Here is a 14,747-nt window from a genome sequence, read left to right on the forward strand (position 1 = left end):
AATGCTCTGGTTTTCCTTATTCCTCCTTCTGCTGCTTGCTAACTATATAACTTTTGACATCACTGAGATTTCAGTCTTGGAGGAAGACGGGTAAAGGAGACCAAGAAAGTTCCTTTTTTTTTTTTCTTTAATAAAGTTGTTATTTTATTTATTTTTTCTTTTTAGGGCCACATCTGGGGCATATGGAAGTTCCCAGGCTAGGGGAACTACAGCTGCTGGCCTACGACACAGCCACAGCAACACCAGATAAGAGGCACATCTTTGACCTATGCTGCAGCTCACAGCAACGCCAGATCCTTAATCCACTGAGCGAAGCCGGGGATTGAACCCACATCTTCATGGATACCAGTCGGGTTCTTAACCCACTGAACCACAATGGGAACTCCAAGAAAGTTCCTTGACCAGATCTCTTGCCAGGTGGCTTCATCTTTTCTTGGCTTGATAGATATCTGAAGCCGCCACTTTCTCCCATGGGTACTTTTGGGGGCTCTTCAGCCCCCACTTCTTGTAAGTTCACCTGGCTGCAGTTTTTTTGCTGTGGGCCATGTTTCTCCTTAGGCTGGCTGCTGCAGCAGCTCCCTCAGCTTCTGCCTCTTAGTGGTATACTTCCACTGGGAGAACCACCCTTGTGGGCAAGATCCCTCTGAAAATAACCTCACATGGGGAGACTATAAATACTCTAGTTTTTCTTTTCTTTCTTTTTTTTTTTTTTTTTTTTTTTTTTTTGTCTTTTTGCCTTTTTGCCTTTTCTAGGACTGCTCCCGCAGCATATGGAGATTACCAGGCTAGGGGTCCAATCAAAGCTGCAGCCACAGGCCTACACCACAGCCACAGCGACGCGGGATCCAAGCCGCGTCTTCGACCTACAGCACAGCTCACGGCAGCGCCAGATCCTTAACCCACTGAGCAAGGCCAGGGATCAAACCTGCAACCTCATGGTTCCTAGTCAGATTCGTTAACCACTGTGCCACGACAGGAACTCCTCTTTGCTTCTTCTTCTACTTCTTCTTCTTCTTCTTTTTTTTTTTCTTTGCGTCTTTTCTAATTGGCATTAGGAAAATACGTGCAAGTTTACTGGGCTGATGAAAGCCTGGACTCAAAACGGTGGCAAGTTGTATTCTGAGCATTTTCTAGAACACAGACCCTAGAGATTATGCCAGTAGAGCAGCATGGCTAAAAGCAGAGTTTTTGGTATCTCATTGGCCCAGGTTTGGGTTCTCTGGGTGTGACTTTGGGAAAATCGCTTAACCTATCTCTCCAAACCTCAATTTTCTCATCTGTCAAATGGGAATAATAATATTATTTATCTCAGGAAGATTGTGCTGAGAATTAAAAAAGATAATGCATGTAAATTGCTTAGAACAGGGTCTTGCTCATAGTAAGCGCTCAAAACTTACTGCTGTTATCTAATGAGGCATACCTTTGGAATATGCAAAAGATTGTACCTTTGAATTGCACAAGGTAACAGTTATAACAAAATATAATAAAGATCTATTAATTAAAGGCAAGGAGATGGTATTCAAATTCAGCCATGGGGAATGGGAATCAAGAGATCAGACTGCCCTTGGGTAAATTATTTCACTTCTCCATGTATTAGAAGCTGTGGGTTTAATGGAGACTTGTTGGTGCCTGTGTAATCACACCATGGTGTCAACTAGGCCAAAGAATTTTAATCATCTATTAAACTATGTCACTATGTTTTTTCTGCTGTGGCAAAACACAAGCTCTTGGGCCATGGAAGCCTGACTCACAGTCTTTTCCCAAACCCAAGCAATCAGCCAGAGAACAAACATCAGGCTGCCTGAGTCAGTGGAAAATTCCAGATGTTTGTAGCCCATCAACTGCCAAATCAATGACTATGGAGGCTGTCAACTGTGATGAGTAAGTCGAGCTTATTAGCCTCAAGTTCCCCTAAAGGAAGTTCTGTCCCACAGGCATATTTTTTAAAAGGGCCACATATAAATGTGATGTCTAGAAAAGCCTTTTCAGATTTTTTTTTTTTTTGCTTTTTAGAGCTGTGCTCGTGGCACGTGGAGGTTCCGAGGCTAGGGGTCTAATTAGAGTTACAGCTGCCTGCCTACACCACAACCACAGCAACACAGGATCCAAGCCATGTCTGCGACCTACACCACAGCTCATGGCAACACTGGATCCTTGACCCACTGAGTGAGGCCAGGGATCGAACCATGTTCCTAGTTGGATTCGTTTCCACGACAGGAACTCCCTTTTCAGGTTCTTTAAACCATTTCCCTTTTGTGTAAATTCGCCAATGCCTCTTACAGACCCAATGTCAGAGAAGGAGCCCTGAATAACAAGGAAAGAGAATATTATCTTCAAAGCCAAAAGCCTGAAACTTCATTTTCACTCTGATGGGAGGGGTGGGGGTGGGGCATAAATCAGAAGTCTCACCTATATATTTACCCTGGCAATTTCGCCTCTAGGAATTTATTTAAAGAAAATGTATTTAAGAAAGTGAAGCTTTATCTCTAAGGATATTCAGCACAGCAACAGCAAAAAAAATTGCAAACAGCAGGGAGGGATTGGTGAAATTAACCACAGCTCCTCGTAACAAAAACCACTCTTACCAACGAAGGTGTGTTGCACACACAGAAACACATTCACAGCACACTGAGTTTAAGAAGTGAAAAAAGGTCAGGCAACAAGAGAATATATACCATTTATTATCATCTTTGTAAAAAGAAAGACAAAGCTCAATAACTGAGGCTTTCTATGTGCCAGGTGTTGCTCTAAGTACATCAAAGACATTGACTTATTTAACCCCTGCTCCATTAAGTACTGTTATCATCCCCATTTCACGATGAGGAAACCCGAGCACAGAGAGGTTAAAAAGCTTGCCAAGATCATACATCAGGAAGTCACAGAGCCGAGATCTGAGGCTGGACAGGCTTTGGAGTCTGTGCTCTTACCACTTTACGCTGCTTCTCGGTATAGGAAAATCATCTTAAAACCTTAAAACCTTATCTCTGTGGTTATCTCCAGATGGCAAGATCTTGAGTAACTTTTATTTTTTGTTCGTTCGCTTTTGCCTTTTCTACAGTTAATACACATTACTTCTGTAACAAAACAAACTCTAATAAAAATTTTTCTTTTCTTTCTTTTTTTTTTTGGCCTTGACCACAGCATATGGAAGTTCCTGGGCTGGGGGTCCAATCCAAGCCACAGCAGTGACCCAAGCTGCTGCAGTGGCAACACCGGATCCTTAACCCACTGAGCCACAGGAGAACTCCTCCAATGAAAATGTTTAAGAAGAGTTCCCATCCTGTTAAGAGGCGTTCCCATTCATTCAGCAGTAATAAATCCTCATATTCATGAGGACTCAGGTTCCATCCTGGCCTTGCTCCGTGGGTTAAGGATCTGGTGCTGCCGTGAGCTGTGGTGTAGGTCGCAGTCGAAGATGTGGTTCAGATCTGGTGTGGCTGTGGCTGTGGTGTAGGCCGGCAGTAAATGATCCCCTATCCTGGGAACATCCATATGCCACAGGAGTGGCCTTAAAAAGCAAGGAGAAAAAAAAAAAAAAGTTTGAGAAGATCTTTGTTGCAGACTTGAATAAGTTTCTTCATTTGCAGAATGGTAAAACCCTCTCCTGTAGAGCTAATGCCAAGATTGAGGGAAACAGGGCTTGTGAAATGAGAGTGTAGGTTTAGGATGTGTAAGAAGTGCTAGGTGCTACAGCTCAAAACAACACAGGGTAGAAAGCCATAACGTGAGATGTCTGCAGAGTTCAGATGTCAAGCTGAGCACACGTGTTGTGGGAGCTGGAAGGTGTCCATGTCTCATCTAATTCTCTTTAGAGCCTCTCAGGACTTCTGAGCTGATGACTGTGTGCCTCTTCCTTATGTCTGGGCATCAGTCATTGGGAGACAGGTATTGTCAGTCTTATATGTGAGGAGATGGCTCTCAGAATCCACTTTTTTTTTTTTTTTTTGGTGGGTATTGGTGTGCTGGATTTCCTCTTATTACCAATCCAATTGCCAGCCTGAGCTTGTTTTGGTTGTTCTTTTTTTTTTCCTTCTTTTTGACCATGCCCTAGGCATGTGGAAATTCCCAGGCCAGGAGTGGAACCCACACCACAGCAGCCACCCAAGCCAAAGCAGTAACAATGCCAGATCCTGAACCTGATGAGCCACCAGGGAACTCCTGGTCATTCTTCAGAATGTTGCTGCCCATCCTGCTGGTCACACCACTTCTGGTCTGAAGCGCTGGGAGCTCAGCCTCTGGAGGGCTCCAAGGATCAGACAGCTTGGATCAGCAGACTAGCTGGGAGCTTGCTGGTAGAGCCTGGGAGTCCACCTGGGACAAACGCTTTACAAAGCTAACCTAAGTAACTCTGGGTGTTTACGAGCTAGTTTCTCACTTTTGTTATTGGTGGTGGTGGTGGTGGTGGTGGTGGTTGGCATGATCACCACCTTTGAGGATTATGGAGGACTGAGGGGTGCCCTTCACACATACCTGTCTGTGCCAGGGAGCTGACCTTAGAAAAATTTAGAGCAGTTGTCAACCAGAGTGAGACACTGGAATCAGAAATACAGTGGGGGAGTTCCCATTGTGGCGCAGTGGTTAACGAATCCGACTAGGAACCATGAGGTTTCGGGTTCAATCCCTGCCCTTGCTCAGTGGGTTAACGATCCGGCGTTGCTGTGAGCTGTGGTGTAGGTTGCAGATGCGGCTCGGATCCTGTGTTGCTGTGGCTCTGGCGTAGGCCGGTGGCTACAGCTCCGATTGGACCCCTAGCCTGGGAACCTCCATATGCCTCGGGAGCGGCCCAAGAAATAGCAACAACAACAACAAAAGACAAAAGACAAAAAAAAAAAAAAGAAAAGAAATACAGTGGGGCATTCCCGTGGTGGCTCAGTGGTTAATGAACCCCGACTAGCATCTGTGAGGATGCAGTTTGATCCCTGGCCTCACTCAGTGGGTTAAGGATCTGGCGTTGCCTTGAACTGTGGTGTAGGTCGAAGATGTGGCTTGGATCCTGCGTTGCTGTGGCTGTGGTGTAGGCCTGTGGCTGCAGCTTTGATTGGACCCCTAGCCTGGAAACCTCCACATGCCATGGGTACGGCCCTAAAGGACAAAAAGAAAAAGTACAATGGGTAAAATCTATGTCCACCTTTGTAAGCTCTTCAGCTGGACCTGAGAGTTAAATGGACGTAAAACGGACTAACAAGGTAGAAGCATTCAAGTTTACTTAATAACAATTTAATGTGGAGTTCCCATCGTGGCTCAGCAGTTAATGAACCCGACTAGCACCCATGAGGACACGGGTTCGATCCCTGGCCTCATTCAGTGGGTTAAGGATCCGGTGTTGCCATGAGCTGTGGTATAGGTCGCAGACACTGCTCGGATCTGTCACTGCTTGTGGTTGTGGCGTAGGCTTGTGGCTATAGCTCTGATTTGACCCTAGCCTGGGGGTCCACTCTGGGAGGGCCTCACAGGGTCCCACGTGCTTACAAGAGTCACAGGAGGTATGGGAGTTTCACACTGACTTCCTGTGCCCCAACTTAATAATTAGACCGAAGTGCCTGCAGTGGCCAAGGACTGATATGCAACCTCTGGGGAATGTGAGCGGAACTGTGCAACTCGGAACAGATGCTTCCCCAGGAAACAAACTCACCAAGTGTGGAGGGGTGTGGGCTTTGATACCAGTTTGGCAATGGGATCAGAGCCCTAAGGCACGTCAAGATATCAGGCAGGCAGTCCACTCTACTCTTGGCTGGCTCTGAGAATTTCTTCCTCTAACCGAAATAAGCCATCAGCTGGCAGTCTTGCAAGCATTCAAAGCTGTACTCTGAACTCATAAACGAGCTTGAGGAAGAAAAAGAACCACCCTGAAAGTGATCCAGCCTGAAAGCCAGTCCGTTTGGCTAGACTTGTTCCGAATGTTTGGCAAATGTGGGTGTTTGTCTCACCTGCTCTGGCCCGCGTGGGGTCTAAATACAAGCATCAGCCTGCAGCTGGCCAGTTCTGCAAAGTCAGATGTTCAGAAACACCTTTTTGGCCCCACTTCTACTTACAGATTAGGCACTTAGAAGGGTTTCTTGATTTTGAGCTTCCACAGATACATAATTCAAAGCAGTTTCTCCGGGGAAAGGAGTTCAGTGGAGTATGGAAATCCTCTCCTTTTTCCTTCTACCCCACAGGGTCTGAGCACAGTGTCTGTAACCTGCACTGGTAGCAGGTTGGTTTTTGTGTTTACAATTAGCACAGCCTGTCCTTGACTCTTAGAGGAAGAACTGAGGAAACGACTCTCCCCAAACACCAGCTTCCCTCTCTGATAGGTAATAAAGGGAAAAGCTTTTGTGTTCCTTTAGGGCTGGGATGGAGCCTCATTCACTGTAGTCCCAGGGCTTGGCAGAGTGCCTGCCTCAAAGAAGGCTCCAGATAAATCTTTGTTAAATAAATGTTTAGTTTATAAACACCCACATATCTATGATGCACTTGGCACCCAGCATTGGTGGCTGATCTACATCCTGAGAGCTGTGTGTGTGTATCAACATTTTCCTATTTGAACTGAGAACCACTAATTGGATCACGGCAGTGGAACAGACTTTAAAGACCCGCCTGGGACAGGCAGAGGCTGTATCAGATGTCCTGAAGAGGCTGTGGTTTTTAACTCGTGCTCTCCAGTTCTGCATGGTTGTGGGCACTTGGGAAATATTAATGTAGGATGAGGTTGGAGGTATATTGTGAGGCTTCTGCAAGTCTGGGACATGGTAAAGGTTTAAGAGTGCTCTCCTGAGGGCAGCCTGACTCTGACCTTCTGGCATAGAATCTGCTTCAGGTAGATGGCAAGATGGAGGCTTCTGAGTTCCTGCTGTGGTTCAGCAGGTTACAGATACAGCATTGTTCCTGAGGTGGCATGGGTTCGATCCCAGTCTGGCACAATAGGATAAGTATATGGTATTGTTGCATCTGTGGCAGAGATTGAAGTTGTGGTTGGGATTTGATCACTGGCCTACGAAATTCCGTTTGCCTCAGGTGAAGCCAAAAAAAAAAAAAAAAAAAGATGGATGCTTCGTATTGCCCAAGGTGCTCCTGCAGCCTAGTCAGCAGCCAGTTAATGTCTGATCCAGGCAAACTACATTTTTGGTCCTGGGGAGGACACAGAGGGGCCTCAGATTGTAGAGCAGGCTCTGGAGTCTCAGTGTGTGGCTTTCAGCTTTAAACTATCTGAGCCTCAGATTCTTCATCTGTACCGAGGAGATAAAAATAGCACCTATCCCGTAATTTGTGAAAATTAAATGATGCAAGCAAAACTATTTGGCATAAGGCAAAGAGAGGCGGACTAAGTATCCAATAGATCATGTGTGTGTTTGTAAGCATCCAGTCCACTGCCTGTGTGTTTCTACATATAAGATTTCAAGAGCGATTGGAGTTCCTGCTGTGATGCAATGGGGTCTGTGGTGTCTCTGCAGCAGTTTAAGCTGCAGCTGTGGCATAGGTTGCAAGTGCAGCTCGGATCTGACCCCTGGCCAGGGAACTCCATGTGCCTCAGGGTGGCCAAAAAAAACCCAGAAAAACCAAAAAGATTTGGAGAGCAATTTAATTCTGTAATACAATTCGAGGCCAGTGAAGTGTTGTTGTTTAAAACACACACGCACAATAAAAATTTTTAAAAAAGTAACACAATCAGATCCATGAAGGTAGAAAGGAGAGAGAGGGGAAAGTGTAGGAGGGACTACTTTGAAAGATATTTGGAAAATGATAATAAAAAAGAATTAGGGAAAAGAAAGTGCCTAGACTGAAGCTAGACTGTTCATTTTACAAACCACAATATTAAAAATACATTGCAAGGGTCTTTTCTGTCTTGAATCCATTAAATACAGCTTGGCTATAATCTGGCCAGATGTCTAAAGCAGCTTCTTCAATTTTTAGGAAATAGATTATACTTTTAGTAATTTAGCAGTTGTTTACTGTATACATCTAATTTGACTATAATAATTACCATCACAAAGTCCCACGCTCAAAAATATTTCTTCTCTTCTACACGTTTCACCAAATTAATTTGATTAACAAACTCCTCTTTTAAAATGCAGTTGCTTAAGTGGTTTTCTTAAGAAGTCTTAAGGTTGCAGGCTTGGCTTGGATCCTGCGTTTGCTGTAGCTGTGGTGTAGACCGCAGCTCTGATTCGCATCCCTAGCCTAGGAACTTTCATATGCTGCAGATGCAGCCCTAAATTAAACAAACAAAAACAAAAACCAAGAAATCTTATTAAAGTCCATGGCTAGAGAACCTGGGGGTGGGAGATGATGGTAGCAGAAAAACTGAAGCTAATAAGACTAATTATGTGGGACTTATTAAAAGCATATATAAATCCTGTGACAAAAATGCTCATATGGGAGTTCTCTTGTGGTGCAGCATATTAAAAATTCTGCCTTGGAGTTCCTGTCATGGCTCAGCAGAAACGAATCTGACTAGTATCCATGAGGACACAGGTCTGACCCTGGCCTCACTCAGTGGGTTAAGGTGAGCTGTGGTGTAGCCCCAGGGATCTGGCACTGCTGTGGCTGTGGTGTAGGCCGGCAGCTACAGCTCTGATTTGACCCCTTGCCTGGGGACCTCCATTAGCCTAAGGTGCGGCAGGAAAAAGACAAGACTAAAAAACAAACAAAAAATCCTGCCTTGTCACTGCAGCAGCTAGGGTCACTGCTATGGAGCAGGTTTGATCCTTGGCCAGGGGAACTTCCACATACTAGAGGGCAAGGCCAACAGAAAAAGCCCAGGGAGTTCCTGCTATGGCCCAAGGGGATGGGCAGGCTGTCTCTGCATTGCCAGGATGCAGGTTGGATCCCCAGCTGGATACAGTGGGTTAATGGATCTGGTTAAAGGCTTGGATCTGACCCCATGAGGTGGCAAAACCAACCAACAAACCAAAAAACTCCTATGTTCATAGAAACTGGTGTTCTCTTTTAAAATACGAGCCTTGGGTTGCTTATCCATTTATTCCCAAGAAGTTGTCCTTTTCCTCTTTGCTGCACCTCACTGGCAAACGAACTTAACTCTTTTCTCCTCCCTTTATTTACACACTGCAGAAAGGGTTATAAGTAAGGGAACTCTCCTCTCAACAAACTCTTCTTGGGGCACTTACAACGTACTCTGTGTTCAGAGAAACGAAACCCTGCTTTGCCCCCTGCCCAACCCCACCCGGAGGATGTGTGCGCGGGAACTCGCGGACAAGTAGCTACCACATAGTGTGATTGAAGTTCAAGACCAGTCAGACACAAAGGAGGAACTGATTAACTTGACCCGCACGTGCGTCGGAAACGCCTTCACAGAAGAGGTAGCTTCTTAGAATTTCGAGGCTGGGGGCCAGGGGGGCGGGAAGGAACCGCAAGCTGGGGCGCTGGCGTGACCGAGAAACAGAGAGGGAGGAGTGTCTGGACTAAGTGGCCAGGGGCCAGCCTCGGAAAGCAACTTTGATCAGTATCTTCCATGTGTAAGAGATCGGTTACTCGGCTCAGTGAACTTAACTCGGGAACTCAACGCCCCCTCCAGTGACTCCCCATGGCCCGGAACCCACTTGGTTCCGAGTGCCACGGGACCCACTGGCCGGACAGCGCGGGAGGAAGCCGCTGTTCCAGTGGGCGGCCGACGCCCTTCTCCCCGGAGCCGCTTGCGCGCGGCTCTCGGACCCTGGAATCGGCGCGAGGGGCTGGTGCTGGCCGCGACTTGGGGTGTCGGACGGGGCCTGGTGGGCTTCTCCCGGAAGGGGCTGGTGTCACTCGGGGGCCCGAGAAAGGGCGGCAGCCGGGGCCCGCAGCGGTCTTTCCCGACATGCTCTTCTCGAGGAGTATTTGAAACCCTCGGCCACAGCCACCTCCCCTCCCTCGGTCCCGTCGGGCCCCAGCAACAGGCGGCGGCCCGCGTGTCATTGGCCGGGCCGCGCGAAAGCGTGTTTTGATTGGCCGCCGCGCTTCCCGGCCCAGCTTCTGCGCTCACTGTCGCCTCCATTTTGTCGGTAGAGGCAGAAGGAGGAGGTCGGCCGGGACGTTAAGGTGGCCTGCAGCAGGCTCGTCGGTGCCCGTTGGCTTCGCTCGTTCCGTGCCTCGTCTCTCCCTGGAAGGGGAGGGGGGCTTCGACGCCGAGCAGGATCCGCCGCTGTCGTAGTCCCGAGCTTGAAGTCGGTGAGTGGCGGGCGCGGCCATGTTGGCGGCCGCGCTCCCCATTGTTGGGGGTAGGAAGCCAGATCCAGTGCCCGGCGGGCGCAGGCGGCGGGGAAGACCGGGTTCCCCGGCCGGGCCCGAGCAACGCGGAGCGGCTCGGAAACCCAGCCACATCGGAAGAGCCGAACTTTCCAGGCTCTTGTTGGGAATGACTCACGATCCGGGAATTCGTAGTTTCTTTAGGGCTGTTAAAATAGTCTGGAAGGGCCTCTCGCTCTTTCAAAAAAAAGAGGGCTTATTATTTATATGGTGACTTGGTTTCTTGGAATAGCAAATGAAATCTTGAATGTTTAATGTTCCTGATAGGCATTTTCATACATATTAGATGGGACAGTGACTTCAGTTATGGCTTGTGGAACTTCTTTTAAAATGGGGAGGAGTCAAGAGTTCAAAACTAAAGGAAACGCTGCATCACGTAAACCTGTTTGGAGAGGAGGCTTTGTGGAAACGGATGTGTAATGTGTGCAAAGATTGGAAAGTAATGGTGAGACTTTAAAAACATAGCCTCTTTAGGAAACACAGTTTAAGCCCATTTCTTGGCATGGCTGTGAAAGTTAATGCTTCTGTGGTTTGACTGGTTTTGGTCACAGAATCCGTGTGAGAATCTGAAAAGTTCCTAGAAAAAAGATACAACTTATTGAGAGGTCTGGCGGACACCCTTCCCCAATTCCTTATGAGTTCCTGGATCTCAAGGCTTAGAAGAGTTCTTAGATGATGACAGTTCTAAGGTCAAAGCCATCTTTAGAGACATTATTTTCTGCCTTTTAATTAGGAAGTAGCCATTTAACTATTTCTGTAGCAAATAATAAATGATCGCTTTCTCCTGTTTAACACGTGAAATAATTTAGAAATCTTTGCTTTTTAGCTAGGACTTCTCTCAAGGTTGTGTGCTGAGGAGACTCAGATGTTGGCCTCAGTTCCTAGGCTGAACTCAGCAGATCGGCCCATGAAAACTTCTGTACTGAGACAAAGGAAAGGATCTGTCAGAAAGCAACATCTCTTATCCTGGGCTTGGCGGCAAGGAAGAGGACAGGTGGTGGAAATCCTGCAATCTGAAAAGCAGACTGAAAGGTATCCAAGACTTCATGTTGAAATGGGGCAGACATTTTTATGGACTCATCCTAAACTGTTTAAGTAGAGGATCATACCAATTTGTAAGTTCATTTTTCTCAAGAAGTAACAAAGGCTGTGCATATGAAGTGTGGGCATTGTAATTAAGTAAAAAGCAGCTGAATAGCACATCTTTGAGTCTTCACCAAGGTTTCTGGGGTTACAAGTTGTGACTACTGAAGTTTTTTTAAAGTTTTAAACTATCTTAAGTGGAATTTTACTTAGCATTTTGTTTCCATTTGCTTACAGGTGACAAAGAAGCTGAAGATGGGTGGTGGAGAGAGGTATAACATTCCAGCCCCTCAATCTAGAAATGTTAGTAAGAACCAACAACAGCTTAATAGACAGAAGACCAAGGATCAGAATTCCCAGATGAAGATTGTTCATAAGAAAAAGGAAAGAGGACATACTTACAATTCATCAGCAGCTGCATGGCAAGCCATGCAAAATGGGGGGAAGAACAAAAATTTTCCAAATAATCAAAATTGGAACTCTAGCTTATCAAGTCCCACCTTACTTTTTAAGTCTCAAACTAATCAGAACTATGCTGGAGCCAAATTTAGTGAGCCACCGTCACCAAGTGTTCTTCCTAAACCACCAAGCCACTGGGTTCCTGTTTCCTTCAATCCTTCCGATAAAGAAATAATGACATTTCAACTAAAAACCTTACTTAAAGTACAGGTATGAGATAAAGTACTAATGTTCAAAGCTAGTCAATATTTAGGGATAATTGGCAATTGTTTCAGACTAAATACACAAGGGAATTAATCTGTAAAATAGCTTGCGTAGAAAATATAATTAGACTTCATCTTTTATGTGTTATGTGCATTGATGTAATGATAGAATCAGTGCAACTTAACTAAGATTTGTACTTGATTATCAATACTAAATTAAGTGTTTTCAATGGATTAACCATTTAAATGAAACCAAGTGCAGATTTGGGGAGTGATAAAGGAATCAACCTTTTCTATTGCTTGTTGGGAAAATTAAGATTATCATTCATGGATCAGTAGGTTTACTTGTTGAAAGCTGGTGAATCTGATGATAAGCATCAAATTAAAACATACAGGGGTTGAAAACTAGTTGAATATTGAGTTCAATGTTCTAGAAACATCCAGACCAGTTACATATCAACAACCTGATGCACTGCCAAAAAAATGTGAACTTTTTAAAAAGATTATAGTTGTTTTAGTTAACTATATGGTGTACAGGGCACTAGGGGCTATTAGAATGAAATAGTATACCCCACTGGCCTTGTATATGACATGCAGTGGATAGATGTCTGCCAACAAAGGCACCGAAATCATTTTTTATGGAAATAGTATTTGGTGTTAACCAAGTAGCTTTCAAAATGCATCTTTGTATTATGGCACTGCACAAGCTATTCTGACAGTGATCTGGCTTCACACCATCCTTGCAAAGCTTGTTTAAAGTGGGGAGCTGTATAATGTGAAAGTTTTAAGTAGCTAGGAAAGAGCCATGTAAATATATGTAATAAACTTGTAGCATATGTAAAATTTTATTGGCATTTATCCTACCAAAATAGAATATTTTAGTATGAATTTGCTGAATGTAAGACATCGACTTTTTTTATACTATGGCCTAATTTTAAAGGTCTAAGATAACTTCTTTTAAAAGTTTGCCCTTGTGCTAAAGTGCCAGTGTATGTATATTATAATTGATCTCGCTGTAAACTATATTTCAAAGCAAATCTTAGTGTAAGAAGTTTTATATAACTGAGGTTTGAAGCTGCTAAAACACTTCCTATTTTTGAGATGTGAAAATGCAGTACGGGATTATTTTTTCTTTAAGCCCAAAGATTATTAAGGGGTCCCCATAACCCTAAAGATTCATTTTGGCTTTCAACAATTTGTGTAACCTATGAGTATAATATACAATGCCAGTGTATTTTTTTTGTCAAAAGATGTAACCCAGGGGACCACTTAGTGCAAAAGATGTAATTTCTTGCAATACCTTAATGACATGTTTTGCCTGCCTTAAAGATAAATGCTAATTATAACAGCTAAATTAAAAGTGTGTGTGGGGGGGTCTATTTAAAACTTGATTGTAAGTGCCCTACTTTCTGATTTGGCCGCTTTTGGGGGATTGTTTTTTAAGAGCAGAATTGCTAAATTGTATTTCTCCAAATAACTTCAGATTAGGTAATATTGCTCAAGTCAAACAATGACACCCTAAAGACATAGTACTCAATGTACATCAATGAATTTGAAGCATGAAATTAAAAAAATAAAATTGTTTTTTACCCCAGTGGCTTAGTTTTTATTGTATAAAAATTTACCAATGTGTAGTATTTTTAGAATGCACATAATTAACCCAACTTACAATAGGACTTGGTTTTAAAAGGCAACCAATGTGCTCACGTACATTAGGATTAGCAGCCCTACCATCAAAAAAGCAACTGCCTGTGATCTCTCAGCAAATACATAGAGCTTCCAAAACCACCTGATTTGAATAAAACAGGTTTAATTACCCTTCTCTTTCCTACTTTCTAAATAGCAAAAAAGAATTACAATTTGACAAGAACCCTTAGGTTCCCATACTTAACATAAAGATGTAACTTCTTTTTGTTGTGTTTTTTTAGGGCCACACCCAAGGCACATGGAGGTTCCCAGGCTAGGGGTCTAACGAGCTGTAGCTGCTGGTCTTTGCTACAACCACGCCAGATCCGAGCAACGTCTGCAACCTACACCACAGCTCACAACACCACATCCTTAACCCACTGAGCAAGGCCAGGGATGGAACCCACAACCTCATGGTTCCTTTCATTTCTGCTTCGCCATGATGGCAACTCTTAAAGGTGTAACTTCTAAATTCTACACTAAATAGGCAGTGCATCTGTGGGCCAGGCTGTATTTTCTCATGCAAACTATAGGAAATAAAAGCCTTCACTTTCATCCTGTTATATTTCCAGTGTAATTTCTACTAACAAACAGTGCCAAGTTCTTTTCTGTACTGCACTGGAATCCCAGTAGATTACAATTCTCACCCCAGGTATTTATTTGTTAGGTTTTGATGTTGCATGTAAATACAGTATATACTTTTTTTTTTTTAAGGGCTGAATCCATGGCATATGGAGGTTCCCAGGCTAGGGGCTGAATCAGAGCTGTAGCCACTGGCCTGTACCACAGCAACACAAGATGCGAGCCACATCTTCGACCTACACCACAATCCTTAACTCACTGAGTGAGGCCAGGGATCGAACCTGCATCCTCAGAGATACTAGTCAGATTCGTTTCCGTTGAGCCATGATGGGAACTCCAGTATATATTACGCTATTTGGTTTGAGATTGACTCAAGTGGTAAAAGTGTTGAGAATTACAGCTTTTTGCCTATAAAGATTTTTAATAGCTAAGAGTAACTTAGCAATTAGCTAATGATCCTGTCAACATCTCCTAACTCAGAAAGTATTAAGTTATGGTTAGCCGACAGGAAGT

General features: G+C 44.4%; 1 protein-coding gene across 1 annotated transcript; it reads left to right on the plus strand.

Annotated features, from left to right (window-relative positions):
* Positions 1-9,990: 9,990 nt before the first annotated feature.
* PNRC2 (proline rich nuclear receptor coactivator 2) lies at positions 9,991-13,560 on the plus strand. Its single transcript, NM_001244508.1, is given in 3 exon segments — positions 9,991-10,143; positions 11,048-11,253; positions 11,542-13,560. A coding segment is annotated over 1 exon segment (420 nt). The 5' UTR covers positions 9,991-10,143; positions 11,048-11,253; positions 11,542-11,559; the 3' UTR covers positions 11,980-13,560.
* Positions 13,561-14,747: the final 1,187 nt, after the last annotated feature.

This window comes from Sus scrofa, chromosome 6 (assembly GCF_054392235.1).
Source record: "Sus scrofa isolate SSC_HxYL_T2T_F1_AM1 chromosome 6, Sscrofa_HxYL_maternal_Yorkshire_Landrace_v2.0, whole genome shotgun sequence".
NCBI classification, from domain to species: Eukaryota; Metazoa; Chordata; class Mammalia; order Artiodactyla; family Suidae; genus Sus; species Sus scrofa.